The sequence below is a fragment of the Falco cherrug genome, chromosome 4 (genome assembly GCF_023634085.1).
Source record: "Falco cherrug isolate bFalChe1 chromosome 4, bFalChe1.pri, whole genome shotgun sequence".
NCBI classification, from domain to species: Eukaryota; Metazoa; Chordata; class Aves; order Falconiformes; family Falconidae; genus Falco; species Falco cherrug.
In genome coordinates, this window is record NC_073700.1 from 4,431,480 (window position 1) to 4,448,509 (window position 17,030).

The following is a 17,030-nucleotide window of genomic DNA, read 5'->3' on the forward strand; positions in this document are numbered from 1 at the left end:
CAATAAGATTTGGCCCAAGTTCTGTGAGTCCCATGCAAGTCCCGGGGACTTGAACTCCCTTATAGGCCAGCTCCCTCACACTCAGCTAGTAGGAAATTATATAGACAGAGATTCTGATGGGGTATCAGGGATTCATTGCTTGAACTTTGTAGATGGATTCAGGCCACAGCATGGGATGACAGCTTTCTATATAGCCTATACAGCCTTAAGCTTATAGCTTAAGAGACAATGTGTTTCTTAGACAACAGTTACTAACTTCTACTGACATAAGACACTGCTACACTGTAAGGTGATGCAGGTAAGGACAACCTTCTGCTGTTTTAGAAAGATTTCTTTAGATGGGCTTTTCTAGATTTACTAATAAATTCTAAAGCTATCAGACTATTTATAAAGCCTCCCTGGGTTATCAGTAGACCTTGTTTTAAGGTACAGTGAGATTTAGCTATCTGTTGAAAGTATCGGCTGTGTCAGCACACACATCAGTTCACAGGCCAGAGAGTAAGAAACACTGAGTTTTCATCTCCTTAGGAGATGAGGAAAGTGCACAAGATAACATTACTAATCCAAAGAGACTCTTTGCCCCTTTTGAGCCAAACCTGAGTTAAGAGAGCCTCTTTCAGGCCCAACCAGTACCATAAAACATTACCTGAGACACCACAACAAGCTTCCCTGTCTCTGCATCAATAGCTTGCACTACTCCTGTTACTGTTCCATTTCCAATCGCCACTCCTCTGACAAGGCCGGTGCTGTTCACTGATGCAATTTTCTCATCGCTGATGGAGAAAATGATGTTGGACTGAGGTTGAGGGCCTCCTTCTGAAGTGATCTATAATTAATAGCACACAGAACAACTAACATTAACTCATCAGGTATTTCTTCTTGTCTGTGTCGTGTGGGACACCCCTCCCCTGCTCAGCACCATGTCTTCAGTAAGAAAAGTCTGTCTGAACCTTCCTAGGGCATCTCAGGGCTTATTTCTCCTGTACACTGGTGTCCTTGCATGATGGCAGACTGGGAAATACGTGAGCTAAGCACAAGTGGTCTATGTGCTTTAGAGAATGTAATAGGCTGACGCCACATCCAGCCCAGAAAAATTTCAGAAAAATTTACCTCACTTTTTTCTTCACCATAGTACAGCTCTGCTCTGTGTTTCAGTTTGTAGAACTAGCCCACTACGCTTAATTTCATGGAGATGACAGTTTTATTAATGCAGTGCTGGTATTCAACTGGAAAAGTTGTCACTATCTTGACAAAAATAAATACAAAACCTTTGATCTGGCAATATAGTAAATGGAAGGTGACTCAAGAATGAAACTAGTCTTGTTAGAACTTATTCATCAATGACCTGGATGAAGGGACTGAGTGTAACCTCAGATACAAAACTGGGAGCAGTGGCTGATACACCAGAAGGCCCTGCTGCCATTCAGCCAGACCTGGACAGGCTGGAGAGTTGGGTGAAGCAGAACCTAATGAAGTTCAAAGGCAAGCGTAAAGTCCTGTAGCTAAGGAAGAATAAACCCACACACCAGTACAGGCTGGGGGCTGACCTGCTGGAAGGCAGTTCTGTGGAGAAGGACCTGGGAGTGCTGGTGGGCAGCAAGTTGCCCACAGGCCAGCACTGTGCCCAAGTGGCCAAGAAGGCCAGTGGGATCCTGGGGTGTATGAGGAGCATGGCCAGCAGGGTGAGGGAGGTGATCCTGCCCCTCTGCTCTGCCCTGGTGAGGCTGCATCTGGAGTGCTGTGTCCAGGTGTTGGGCTCCCCAGCTCCAGAGAGACTGGGAGCTACTGAAGAGGAGCCAGCTGAGTGCTACAAAGACAATGAGGGAACGAGAGCATCTCTGATGAGGAAAGGCTGAGAGGAGCTGGGCCTGTTTAGCCTGGAGAAGACTGAGAGGGGAGCTTATCCATGCCTACAAATATCTTAAGGACTGGTGTCAGAAGGATGGGGCCAGGCTCTTTTCAGCGGTGCCCAGTGACAGGAAAAGGGCCAACAGGCACAAAATGCAACACAGGCAGTTCTGTCTGAATACAAGGAAAAATGTCTTTACTTTGTGGGTGACAGCACTGGAACAGGCTGCCCAGAGCAGATGTGGAGTTTCCTCCTCTGGAGATAACCAAAACCTGCCTGGGACATGACTGTGCAGCCTCCTCTGGGTGAACCAGCTTTAGCAGGGGGTTGGACTAGATCCTCAGAGGCCCCTTCCAACCCTGACTATTCTGGGATTCTGTATTCAGTGTGAATGCACCTAAACTGTGAAGTGGAATATCTACTCCTGAAAAATAAGTGATATATATTTATTTTCACATATAAATTAGAGAAAATGTGTAAGAAGATGCCTTACCTGAATCACTGCCCCAATAATTAGGGTCATTTTCCTTGGCAGCAGTCTAAATGGAGGAAAGACCTAAAAACAGGAATATGAATACTTGTGTTCATGCTATTTTTATCAGGTAATTTATGTCACCAAACAGCACATACAAGTGAAAACTGGGTCTTCACTTGCTTAATTAGAGTAAATTGAGCATGCATAAACTTAACTTATCACATGCAGTTAAAAATCACTATGAAATCTGAAACAGACTACCATTTGGGTATCTTCTGGACAGAATAATCTGGTTTACTTTTTCTGGCAAATTCATTACTGTACTATAAACAAACTATAATGAATTGTTCCTATAGATTTTATTTACGCATATATTTTATCTGAAATTATTTACTTCAATCTGTTGTGGAGCAGAGTTGATTCTTTGTCCTCTTCTGTCAGCAACAGTTGCCATAAGACTAGTCTGACCAATGGCCATCCCGTGCACTAGAAAAGCAGCAGTATGGTCATCAAGAGCTTCACTGAGCGGGCTGCAGAAAAGAAACACATTAAAATGGAGAAGTTCATTGAATAAATTACATAAATAACAAATGTAAAGGACCTATTTGGTGCATAACAGTTTTATCATAAGGACAACTAAGTGACTATGTCTTAAGCAAAATTAAGGAAACCATCACATTTCTACATGTAACATCATGAAATGGGTAGCCTGTGTTTTATCTTAAAATGAAACATATGAAATTAAAATGAAACAAGAGCGTTAGCTGATTCATACCAAAACTCTACCAGGGAGCCCACTGGCAGTTTGACCAGTATGGGTAACAGTGGCACAAGCCCTGATTACGTACCTTGACACTATTTAACGGAGTGGGACATACAGCCAAGCAGTACTGCATGGTGTATGCAAATACATACACACATTTCCCCATACAAAGCAGAATGATTTTTACTGATTACCTCAACATTAAAAAATCAACAGTCCCAAAACCTTCTTTACTGTGATTTTTATTATTGTGTTTAGAACTTGGAAAATAAGGAGCTTCGAGGAATAGGATGATCTAAGCCTATCTGTTTCTAAAAGATTAGGTAACAGACAGTATGAGTTTGGTAACATCACGTATGTCTTCACAGAGTTCTTCATCTGACATTATTTGCCAAATCACTGCTTCTAAGATGCATAAGGCTCCATTAAATATTAAAATGTACGAATACAGTTTAATTCAGTCAACAACACTTGACTGTTAACTTAGGCAATTTTCCTGACAAATAACCACTTTTTACCATTTAAACAGGTAATTAAAACTTTACAAAATAAATAAAAACTCATTGTATACTACCATGCCTCCAAGCTCATACCTTTACTTACTTTTTTGCTTACTCTGCCTATAAACATATTTGCAGATTAATAAAAAGATCCATTAACTTACACCAGTGAAACAATCTGAGATGCTGCTCTTAGTTTTAGATCCATGACAGCAAAGTATTTAGCCAGAAAAGGTTTCTTAGAGTCATCCAGAACTCTGACATAAGCTTTAACTGTTTTTCCAATCTCCACCTGAAACAGTCACATCCGGTCATTTTTCATTAAAAGCATTTTCATTTGTTAGCATAAATATTTTCATTTTATTTTGTATTACACTTTTAGAAGAGTATTAGAGATAAAGCCCCAAGGTTAGACTAGATGAGCACTGATTTTAAAGAATAATCCCTGCCAGCTACAGTTAACATCAAATTAAATAAATTAATTCAGGTCTTTCAGCTGGCAAGGGCATAATTAAAGCATTCAGAAATATCAACACTTATTTTGTATAAGATGCACCCAAGCTGGCAAGGTAAAATGAGTTGGACTTTTTTTTGTTCATTTTTAAAACATGACATACAGAAAGTGACCTTGGGGCAAAACCTACTCCTAAAAGAATTGCTCTCGTGCACTTTAAACAACAGGAAACATAAATTAGTTTGTTCATATAAATTATGAATTAAAATTGCTGTGTAAATGCAAAAGTTGAGACTGCTGCCGCACAGAACATGAAGACGCACTTGATACTCTCTGAAAGCCTTACAACCTAGAAGGATAAATTTGGGAGGGAGAAGCAGAAGCACAGGAAGATCAAACTATTTCTCTAAGGTCATATAACCACAGCCGACGGCCCTAACCACTACATTGTATCATCTTGTACATGTCTCATCTTCATGTTCATGATCAGCACAAGGAATCAGGACAGCTGAATCAGCCAATAATGCTGGTTTCAAGCCACTAACCTTGTCAACAACTCGGACATACAGTTCCTGTATATCAGAGACATAAATTTCAGCTTTAGCTGGTGCAGGGAAAGCCAAACACAAGTCATGAATCATTACAGTCACTGATCCTGGAAGCAGAGGATGCACCTGCAAGGCCAAAAGAAAATTCTATTATAGCACTTCTTATTTTCATTTGTTTGTCATTCACAGTATAAAATTTATAGCACTTTCAGGACAGACACAGTTGGACGCAGAAGTCTCTAGGCCTTAGACACAGATAAATCTTTCACCAAAGTAAAAGTAAAGCTGTAAAATGTGTGTAAAAGTATCATACTATTAAGCTAGTGCAAACAGCCTCTGGGCAGCAATTGAATTAACGTTATCTTAATTGAGAAGCAGTTTGGCATCCTGTTATTCTCCTTCTGACATCAGAAGGACAAAAAACCCCACAACAAATCATTCAGAGCAATGAAACTTTTCTTAGCGGAGTAAAAACCAAAATTTTAAGAAAAAATAATAATCAAGAACAGAGACTGGTTTATAAAGCATTAGTATTGCCTCCTACAAGATTCACACTTTACAATTATTGCCTTTAATCTGAATGAATAGCCAAAATCTGGTGGCAGATTTCCAGTAAGAAGATGACTGACATATCAAGTATTTCTTTGATACACCTTCTTTAACACAAAGAACAAGTATGTTACACTTCTAAGAATACAGTGAGAATCAATCAATGAAGAAAGAGATCTCTGCTCACAAATATAAGCCCTCAGAACTAGGCACCAGCTGCAAAAGTTGTCTCCACACACTTTCTCAAGACCATGCACACACCTGGCTCACATCACCTTTGCAGTTCTCTTGCAATTTGCCTGACTTTGCCACACACCTCATGGACAACCCCAACTATTCTCTTCACCTTCACAGGTACCTTCACTTTGGCCAGAGACAGTGCAGATGTTTGGTGTCCTATTCTATGCACTCATCTGGCTTATGAAGATAAACTCTGAAACAAGGGGTGATGGACAGCCAGCCCCCCCCAGTTCAAAGGAATTTGTTACAATTCATAGCATTACTGGGCAGCACTACAGGAGTTAGCAGTAAGAGCAGTGGCATGAGCTGACATTTTTTGTTCTTTTGAGGGCACCACTCTTGCTTCAAAACAGAAAGGAATATAAAGTTTTATTAAATGTCAGCTTTCAGAACAGCAGCAGTTCCTGAATGGGGTGACTAATACAGGTGCTGGGGGCACATATTAGCACACAGCCACAGAAAGCAGAGCGGACATGGCCAGGAGGCAGCAGCCAGCACAACCATGGGGAGGAAGATGTAATGGAGCTCCGTTTGGTCTGGGAGACCAGAGAAAAGAAGCTACTAGAGTAGACTGCCAAAAGGAAAGCAGGGCTACTACAGTTTACTAAAACTGTTCCTGTCCCAGCTACTTCTCCTGTTCTCATCTCCTATTAGGTGTCCAGTGGCTTCCTAGTATACAGTGTACTCCAATGTTTACCAGTATTCATTCTTCCCCCCCACTACCACCCACGTCCAGAAAAGCTGCTGTCTCAAAAAAAGAGTAAGAGTACAGAATTTATCCTTGGCAGCCCCAGTAAAAATCTGGGAACCACTGCTCCACACAACTTGAATTTAATTTCTCAGAATAATTTACTACCAAGCCATCCTGTATCAAACTTGGTTCCACTGATACCTGCCATGGCATCAACCTGAAACATCAGACTGAAACTTGCTGATTTTCTATCTTTATCATTATTTATTACACAATAAATCTGTACATTATAAATTTGTAAAGATTACTCTTTAAAAAAAAGCTTGTCACTTCAATTCTTGCCTAATGAAAGCTACAATGCAAATATATAGTTTTATTGTTGTTCACTGTAGAATGCATCTCATATGCTGGACCTAGATGAAGTCAAGCACAGCTGTAGTTTAGTTGCATCTTCTAGTGGAAAAGTGCGTTAAAGACTTAATATGGAGATGAGAAATCAACCGTTTCATAGATATTTATCCACAAGATCAGGATGAAATACTGTGATACCAAAATATCCTGAAATAGCACTAGAAGAAGAATTAGAAGGTTTCAGAAGTACTGGCCTACAACAAATATTCAAATACTGTTCCTGAAAACAATTAATCCTTTTTATAACACTTCTGAGTAATTCTGTCATATTATTTTTCTTTGTGTTAATGAAATCAAAATATTTTACTGCAGAACTGTAAAAGGTAAAGGATAAATTGGTATTGGCTTTTATCTTGTACGGAGTATAGGTATGCATCATAACTGTAATGAAACTGTTTCCTATACCTGAAACTATACTTGCAACTGTTAATGCAAAGATCCCCTGCCTGAAGCTTGACTGTGACAGGCAAACACATCCAAGATTCAGTTATTTTTTCTCTATCCACATGCACTGGAAAATGACCAACAGTGATGAAACTGCATAACGATACTCAGATCGCCAAAAAGACATAAAATAAGAAAGTACTTCACTCACCACAGCAATACCTTGAGCTTCCTCATGAGCCACTCTTACAACATTTGCAACACTGGTATTAATGAAAAAATATCCAGAACCTTCTTTGATGAAAAGTTCTGCCTGAAAACCAGAAAAGAATATGAAATTAGATTGTAGGTATCTTTACAATAACAATATAATTTTTGCTGTTTTCTTCCCTGCAGTCAGAAAGTAGCAGAATAACTCCTTACCTGTATGTCAGGGTGATTGTAAATGGAGACATCAGTAGGGTTCACTTTCACATCTTCCACTAGTATAAGCTCAATAGTGGCAGACACTGGTAGAATAGGTTCATACTGAAAGAAACAATTCTAGCTGTTACAGCAAACACTAAGTGCAAGTCTTGTATATGCAGGGAAGGACACTTAAAGCAGATGAACAAAGGGCCAGAGCTGGAGAAGCTTAGGTCAACAGAATGTCCACAAGTTCTAGTAATTGGCTCAGCTGCTAGCTCTCTTCTACAGGTAAGGTCATATACAGGACATGCTGCTGTACTCTGCATCTCTGACCAAGACAAAGAACAAAGGCTTACGCATTAAAGAAGTAGCAGGATCAGTTAATCAAGTCTGACATACATAGATACAATATTAACTCAGAGACATGTAATAAGTTCATACAAAATGTTTAAGCATAGACACATAATGTTTTCTTCTACTTCGAGCTCATCTTTTTAGGATTCTTCCTAGCAGCCTGCCAAAAGAAATTCAAATTCTTCCTTAAAAGTATGTACATACACACTGGACCAGATGCAAGTTTAATCATTCACTCATAATAACATTAGCTTAGAAAGGGAAAACTACTTTTTTTTTTACAGGAAGTTAGTATTATTATGTACCCACTTCACCTAATTAGTAAAATTATTTCCTTGATGTAGAAAGGATGCCATCGTTCCCTAATGACATAACAGGATGTTCCACTTAAACATGGAACAATGATCAAGATGTCTTAATATACCATCTATTAGATTTTTATTTGTGGTTTTGTTCGTAAGAAAGAAGTACAGACAGGTTTGAAAGCAGAATATAGCAGTCCATTTCTTATGTATTTGAAAAAAGTAGACAAATTACCGAATTTAAAGACATGTAGCTGTAGCAGAAGTAGTATCTACAACTACTCTTCAACTATCAAAAAGATTCCCCCCAAACTTAAACACAGAGACTAGAACTTTAGAGAACTCTGCTGCCATTTTACAAGTGTGTATCCCACACTGAAATAAAATAAACCTCTTTGAACTTGAGCCAAAGTTTAGAGAATTCACTTTTCTGATTATCTCTAAATGTAAGAAATGTTGAACACTGGTTTAATAAAGCAGAGCACAATGAATTAAAAAACGACTGCAGAACACCAAGTGTTCTTATTACAACTCACTTTTCTTAAGAGGAAAAAAAAAAAAGAGAAGCAAGGATCTTAAGTGGCAAAGTAACCATGTCTCTAAATTAACAATTTTGACTAAGTTATAGTCAAATACTTCAATGGAAATGCATCCACACCATGCTTCCCAAAAAGAGCAGACTGGAAACCTCACTGAAAAGACAGGAACAAACTGGTAATACAGATCATCTTCCAAAGAATTTTACCGTTCAGATGCCAAACCTTGGACATACTGACAGAAATCTGGGCCATAGGATATTTCACATTACTAGTGCCCATCTGTTACCTGCTTTGAATCAAAAATACTACAACCTCTAGCTCCTTATTTCACTCTTTGTCTCAACTCTATTTTCATGGTACATAATTTAGAAACGCATATAGTCAAAACCTGCTTAAGTCTTGCTTAAAAGTATTTAACAGAATTTCAGTGTAGTGAAGCAGGATATTTTAAGAGTTAGTTAATAGGCATGTCAGGCTGTTCCATAGGCTGAAAACTGTCTTTATATTCAGTTAAAAAAAAGTGATACAAACAGAAAATTGCCATCTGTTTACATCCGCCTTCTTTGTTTATCATCACTACTTTTTGCTGTTGTTCTTCCCTATGTTGAATAGCTAAACTATTTCAGGGAGTGGCTAATGACTTGTCAAATTAGAGCTTGAGCTTATGGCTGGCACTGTACAAATTAGTAGTCTCTCCCTTCTGTAAGATCAATGTGAGATTAAAGTAAAAAAAAAAGAAGTATTAGTCAGAGCCCAGATTTTCCATATGGTCCATATGAGGACATCAGCCAGCTTTTGCTTTGCTCGTGCAGAACCTTTCTACTCAGATCTGCAGTGGAAAGAATACATTTGCTTTCCCCAGTGACAGCTGCACTAAGCACATGGTTGCTTTAGTGAAGGACAAGCAGCAGAGATTCACCAATTCATTAAAAAACTGAAACAAAACCAACTGAAACAATTCTTTGTAATACACTTGTCCAGATGGTTAGTTAAAAAAAAAAAAAAAAAAAAAGGAATTGCACGTATTTGATATGGACAGCAGCACACAGTGCAAAGGAAAGCAGGAAAACCCACGAATGTTATAACAACATTGTGGTATGAATCCGTCTTCAAAATCAACTATGGAGCTGCCTAATTTTTACATTACTATGCACCAAGGAAATAAATACAAAGGGACACTGTACATTAAGCATCATAGCAACATGGCAACAAAAAAAATGACAGAGTTCCAAGTACCGGTGTTTTCACTTTAGCTGCCTTGAGATGAGATTGCTGGTATCCTGTTGCAGTTGCAGAGATGGCAGCTGTTCCAGACTCACGATGAACTAGAACAGTTTGTAAACCTACAATCAAAAGTCAAATAAATCAGATTATGAGGAAGAAAAAGATGAAATATACACTTCTGATCTCTTCTATCATTCTAAACAGACAAGGATTTTCTCTCTCACAACAGATTCTAGGCGTTGGGTTTAGTTCTTTTTTCTTTCTGAATAGCACACACTCAAAATGCATGTTGAGGATAAGCTGAAATACGACTGTAGACTACAATAATTTCTTCAATCAAGCTCAGACATAACCAAATAGATTTAATCCTGACTTCCTTCAAGTAATAAAATGCTCATTTCAACTCACTCATACCTTGCATTTTCTTTTGACCATTTCCATCTTCTTTCACAGTCAGCTCCATCGGCTCAATATTAGCTAACGACGTTTTTGTTGATTCCCAGATGACACTAAGAGAACTGAAGTTATCAAATAGACTGCCCTGTTGGTCATACACAGCCAAATTCAATACTGGATGGCGATAATTTGAGACAGGAACCTGAAAAATAATGAATACCTTAGACTGAACAGATGCAAGAGGATTTTTTTTAATCATTAAAAGAAAAAAAACCCCAACATATGCTAAGTTCCATGAGATTTATTATAACACCCATTACGTGAGTAATTTTCACTAAAATGAGCCCTCAAGGCAAAGTCATTAAGCTGTACTTCAACTGCAAGCGGTTTTTGGGGGGAGGTTGAGAGTAGGGGTTTTTTTAGGCAGTAAATTACATTAAAACAAAAATCTTAAACCAGTTTAAAACAGCTTAACTACAACGTCTTTGGAATTCAGAAAATAATGAAAAATACTGCTATTTGTCAGAAGACATAACTCAAAATTCTAGCGTTCACCTTGTGAAATGCATTAATAATAGCAGTGTACTGACATAGTCCGATACATTAAATGGAGCTAGAAAACCAGGTGAACTCTGAAGTAACTTACAGTACGCAAAGATCTCATCTTGTTACTACATCAAAGTTACTTAAAATGATTCATCAACTCAACACAAACTGCAGTTTTATGCAAGTAGGATGACTTTTATATTTGCCTGGTAACATTAAGATGACAAACCACAGTTTACTCAGCAAACAATGTGACGGCACTCATTAGGATATAGAGGAAAGAGTGCTTTATGCTTGATAATCTACATATATGCATTATCCATTTATTGTGACTCAGATTTGCAAAGCCAAATACATCGGATGTCACTGAACAATACTCACTGTATATGCTTACATAGGTATCTTCACATCAGCAGTGTTTGTGCCTTTCCCAGTAAAAAACACACCAACTTACACTCATGTGTAGACTCTGAAGTAATACATGTATGGTAAAATATGTCTCTATATAGTGAATTGAGGAGTTATATTGGAAATATTTCTCTCCCTTTTTTTTTTTTAAATAAGAAAGGCGTTTATCTCAAGACAAGTCAGAAAGCCTTCCTCACAGTGACACTTCTGTGAGAAGCCACAATTCAAATGCTTTTACATATACTCCTACTTTACGGTAGGTCCCTTTATAAATCTGGTTGAACGATGACCCTAGGAAATCCACATTCAGGCTGCTCTCTGCAGAAGCTGACAATGATACAGCAGTGCAGCCCACAACACGAGAGTTACTGCTACTCTTGCAGCAAGTCAGATGCTTTATTTCGTACGTGGAGGTCCAAACACTGATTTTTAAGTTGCAAGAACACATTCTTTTCCTGTCACTTCTCAGGCTTACCACTTGCTTGTTTTGTTGCAGCAAAGGGCAGGAAAGATCAAGCTGAGGACTTCCATAAACAGGAGTCAAAGTCAGTCGTGAAGGGACAGCACAGATAAACTTCACAACAGCAGGCTCAACCGCTGGAAAAGGGTTGGTGATTGAGGGGTTGTTTCCAACTGTTAAGGCAATAGCCTGTACAATTATGAAAACAGGCAAGTGAGGAAAAGGACTACTAAGTTCAGGCATATTCTATTTCACAGATCTCAGTTACACTCCAATGTCAGAAGCAAAAATACAATTATTGGGGATTTACAGCACCACTAAGACACAGGATGACGTAAAAGGCAGTGCGTATTTCAAGAACAGTTCTATACTATTACCAAAGTATACTTACTATTCCTGGGAACTTTTCCTGGGTATTCATGTTTTCTACTACCAAACTTTAATCAAACAACCAATCTTTTGAACTGAAAAAACCTAACAGACAGGTGTTTTTCTTGCAGAGTGAAAACAGAACAGTGCAATGACAATATTTATAGTCATTTCAGTGTGTTTAAAAGCATCTCATGTTTTATTTTACATTCCAGTTATAGCTCTCAACGAAGGATGGTAGACAGACACAGCCATGTCTATCCCAGCAGGCTGAGGTAGCTCTGGTTACCTGCCTCACCCACTCATGCACTAGCGCTAGCCAGAGCCACGCAGATGTGGTCTGTCCTGAACAACACTGAGGACTGACAGCCAATGCATGTCCAGTCACAGACAACAACAACATATTCTTCCTTTCTGAATTTGCATTTCTAGAAATACCTACACTTTGTACAGCGTACACTGTGGAAATCAGTTAAACCATCTGGCACCCACGCCAAAACGCTTAGGCCTTGCAGAATTACAGGAGAAAAATGTCAAATCAAAGCTAAATGCTTTACAGAGTGGCCAGGGTGAGTAAAGCAGGATAAATCACTTCTGCATGATGGAGAAAACAAGACCAGGTGGAAAATTACTGCAGTCACTATTAAAAAGACTGCACAAATATTGGAGCAGTAAATTCGTATGGCTGTCATTTGTTTGAATAAAGAGAATTACACTGGAAGGGAACTTGGTTAAGGGGGGCATGTCTGACAGAAGAGTCAGTTTACTGCAGCAACATTCTGACACGATCCTATTTATGCAAACTGAAGCAGCACTTATTAGTATGTTTAACACATTCTACAACATAAGGTTTCTGTGACTTAGCTTTACACTGCAATAAACCCATCATAAACCACTTTATAACAATGTTATGAAATGCTCACTCTAAAACCTGTAGGCATCACAACACATAAACAATACACTCACCCAAGTTCTTTACTGGCATTTTATAAAAACTACTCATTATATAAAAGGTATACGGTATCATAAATCTGAAGCCTGTCCTCAATTGCCTCAGCTCAGTGTTTGATGGAAGGCAATACAAATAACTTCTGGCACTTACTTGCTCTCCTAGGCTTTTGCAAGACACTCTAACCCAATGCTGGATGCTGTTTCGAGACGTTGAAAGTCCAAGTAAAGACACACCAATACTTTCTGCATCCTCAGCAGTGATGTTCCTGAAGAACTTTGAAGGTTCTTGAACCCATGGTCTAGGTCCCCCTTCAAACAACATATCTTTAGAGGAACCCAAAGTCACCAAAGCAACAGATGGAGGATCAATACTCTGTAATTAATAAAATAATTACAAATGAATGACTCATAGTTTGGTTTTATTTTGCAAAAGAAACTTCTTTCATAATGGAAGTGATACCTTTGTTACTTTGATTAGACTATGATTTTTTGCACACAGTGGTTTGTAAGCATGGTTATTTAAGATAAGAGGTGTATTAAAATAATTAGCATCACCTACAGGAATACTGTCCAGTTGGATTACGTTCAATGGAACCCACAGATCCAAAGAAAAGTTTTAACTACATTCTAATCACATCTCTTTCAAGAAGAATTACAGCAACAGAAGGACCGTTAACAGAGTCTTCTGAGCACATTCAGATAGACAATATTCTACTACATTTTTTTAAATAGACAGGACTTTAAATGAATGAAATAATAAATTTTATTTACACTTGACAGTGCTCTCTCCAGCACAGTTCTGTGTAGGAGAATAATTACATGCACAAGTTTTACTTCAAACCTCCATAACAAATTCTACAATGATGTGCATCACTAGGATAGCCTGTGCAGTTTATCATCACAGAAATTAACCTGACATTTTAATACACAATAACCATTAGTAGCTTGTGTTCCACATCATCATACTACTTTGGTGTTTAGTAAGAAAGAAATAGCAGCCAACATAAAGGATGGTTCAATTCTTTCCATAGATGCATCTTGGTAGAAAAAGAAAGAAGGCAAGGGTTGGCATAAATGTTCCTCCTTCCTCTCATTTTCTCCCTGGTTATATTTGTAATAAAAAGGTAAAGACCCACTGGAAAGCCATAAGATTTAGTTTCATGTGTCTGTCTGCCCTTTCACTCCCATTTATCTTTCTCCCACTTTTTATGTTATTATTATTTTTTAAACAGGTATCTGACAGAAAGATGCTGCCTTCTATTTCTGGGCATCATAAATACTTCATTCTACAGAAAGGAGAGAAAAGAAAGTGGAAATCATTTCACTTAGATATCTAAGCACAGTTCTCTTTTTCTTAAAGTGCACTTATTGCACCCTCCTTGTCAGTGTGTATTGGCTCTGTTAAGTACCCTAGAATCATTTAACTGTATATATGAAAAGCAGCATTACAAAACTTCAAGTAGTAAATGTAAATGATACCATACATATGAAAAATTCCTAATTAAAGGGATTATGCCCCTCTCACATTGCTGCCAATAATAGAAAGTTTACACATTCTGCTTAGGATGTCTCAGCAGCTTCAAATAATTATATTCAGTTATTTAAGGTATTTGAGAGAAAAGCATATTTAGAAAGCAAAATCATTATTACAGTCATAAATCTGTATGATTTGCACAAAGTTTTGTTTCAAATTTGGGGGGACAAGCTACAGTCAAATTTATTAGACTTCAGCTTTGTGGATTCAGTGCTAAGTCTCTGAAGGTGAGGGTAACATGGTTTCATATTTTCATGTATTGACCCTGTGCTTAGGTTTGTTCTTCCTGTTTTCTGTAGTGAAATGCCCAACAGTGAAATTTTTTTCTCCCATTTGCAGGGAAAAAGCATGTATTTTCACAGCATATAGGCAAGCCAGCTTTGCCTTATTGCAAAAATCAGTTTATATACTATGAAAGCAGAAATCATAAGCTAGGTCTATTCCACTTGCCATTATAGACACAGAATTGTGACTGCTCCCTTTATTACCTTATTAAGCCAACTGTTAGTCAGTTAAAACGGACAGTCAATAAAAACTATGAGTCTTGCATAATTTTCCACCCATCTAGAGTCTGCTGAAAAGTAATTTACTAATTCAGGTGTGTTGTGCAAAACAAGATACACATCCTCACTTGGATGAAGGTTGACTCCTGTTACTGTCTTGCACATTTCTTCATATTACAGCAATTGTTACTGTTTTGCCAAAAGCCTGAAAAATGGGCAAGGCTATCAAATTCACTCTCCAGAATTTGCAACAATCTGTTAGTTTGCTATCGCATTACTTGCTTCTCTATAGTTGGCTTGCAATGTCCATGTAGGCAAACTCTACTACATACATGGTCCACAGAGAAAGAGTTAAAACACAGTTCCCCGGAACAGTCCATGATTTTTCCTGTGAATCAACCGCCTACCTCTTTTTTTTTTTTTTTTTTAAAAACATACTCATTACTTGCTATTTATCATTTAAAGACATTTTAAGTAACGGATTGTTTTAGGAACTGCAAAACCAGACTTACTTTTAATGGTAGATAAGCAGCAATGGTGATGCTGGTACTGAGGTGGACATTACCATGGGTGTAACTAACAACAAGTGCTGTGTATCCTTGAGTTTCAGCTTTCACTCTGACGCCACTACAAAAATCAGCAGTCGGCTTAAGCCTTCCTGTCAGATAAATTAAAAGCCTGTAAATACATACTTGGAGATAAATGCCAAAGCATTTTAATGTAAGCTCAACACAGCTTTCCTCAACAAAAGCGCTTCCACCAGTTCTCCAACCAAATGGGTAAAAATGTTTGCTACTGTCTTTCATCTCAAACCCAACACTTCCCAAAGCGTCGATGTCTCACAACCTTCTTTATTTTCACACTATACTAAGGACATGAGTCTTTACTCTGGTACGAACTAACATAACTTCTGTTGCTTATTGAATATTTTCATCTTGCTGTACTATAATGAAGCCAGCTTATAATTAAGCACGAATAAGTCACACTGCTTAGACAAGCTTTACTGCAAACTGTAGGCAATACATTGTTTCTCTGTAGCTGAAAGGTATTTTCATGACATTTCTCTGCTTTTGATGTTTGCGAGGGGTCTATTTTTTTCTTTTTCTGAACAAACTGTAAAACAGCTTACTACATAGTGTACATTTAAAATAGCTGCCTCTCAGGCAAGCAGATGGTACGCTGTAGACTGGTTTTACTGGCTCAGTAGCACAGGAAAGAACTTCCATACAAGAGACACTTGGAACAAATTAATGGTATGTCTGAGTAACATACTGAATTCAGTAGACACAGGAACAAGTACATTGCTCAGTGTCCACTTAGCCCAGCAACATTAATGGCAATCTTTAAAAGTAACATGCATACTCCACATTCTTAATAAACCTGACGAGGCATTTCTTACAGCGATGAACTTACATGACAGAACTTTGGAAAATTTAAGCAGCTGATTGTCTCAGCTTCTTGTGAGCAAACAATGAACCATGTCTTCATAGAACTGAAAGTACTGCTGGACATCTGAGCAAAGCAGTTATTAATCTTAGTGTTCTTGTAAGTTTTAAGTGCTATCTCAAAATACAGTAAACATGGACCCCTCTATGAGAAAACCCATCAATTTTGTTACAGATGCATATTAAAAACAAAAAAATCTGTAGAAAGGGAGCCTACACATATCCAATAAAGTAAGTGCCAAAATGCTTTCAGAGTCCCCCAAAACATCAAAAATATCAAAGGGAAGTTCTGCATAAAAACCTAAATACATCCTCAAAAAAACCCTACTCTGATCCCCCCCCCGAAGTTAAGGACCTCTGTGGGAATACTATACAGAGTAACTGAAACAGTGATTTAAAGGAGATGTGTGACTTGGTAACACCTTAATTTAACTTTCACAACAGGGAGGGAGTCAAATCACCTTGAAGTGGCTTGAATACACCACGGGTTTCTACTTCCACAACTAGATCAAAGTGTGAGCAGTCACTCAGTGGGACCATCTCGCCCGTTTCAACGTTTGTTAGGCCATTAATCCTCAGAGGCAGCTCCAGTATTTGGCCAACACGTGCTTCAACTTGACATGGTGTGAACTCCATCCCACTAGGTTCAGTTACATACACCTGAAGGAGTAAAGAAACACAGGACAGAGATGTACAAACATAATCCCACAAGAAGGTACCAGAAAAA

General features: G+C 38.2%; 1 protein-coding gene across 1 annotated transcript in view; it reads right to left on the reverse strand.

Moving 5' to 3' along the window:
- NUP210 (nucleoporin 210) overlaps nt 1-17,030 on the reverse strand; it is a 69,452-nt gene that overhangs the window by 20,591 nt on the left and 31,831 nt on the right. Inside the window, exons 13-25 of the mRNA XM_005434091.4 lie at nt 16,765-16,963; nt 15,371-15,516; nt 12,973-13,194; nt 11,517-11,690; nt 10,106-10,289; nt 9,704-9,810; nt 7,288-7,392; nt 7,076-7,177; nt 4,587-4,715; nt 3,752-3,879; nt 2,719-2,854; nt 2,343-2,405; nt 647-826 (exon numbers count right to left, since the gene is read on the reverse strand). Of these exons, the coding sequence (XP_005434148.2) occupies nt 647-826; nt 2,343-2,405; nt 2,719-2,854; nt 3,752-3,879; nt 4,587-4,715; nt 7,076-7,177; nt 7,288-7,392; nt 9,704-9,810; nt 10,106-10,289; nt 11,517-11,690; nt 12,973-13,194; nt 15,371-15,516; nt 16,765-16,963 (1,875 nt within the window). The remainder of the gene's footprint in view (nt 1-646; nt 827-2,342; nt 2,406-2,718; nt 2,855-3,751; nt 3,880-4,586; nt 4,716-7,075; nt 7,178-7,287; nt 7,393-9,703; nt 9,811-10,105; nt 10,290-11,516; nt 11,691-12,972; nt 13,195-15,370; nt 15,517-16,764; nt 16,964-17,030) is intronic.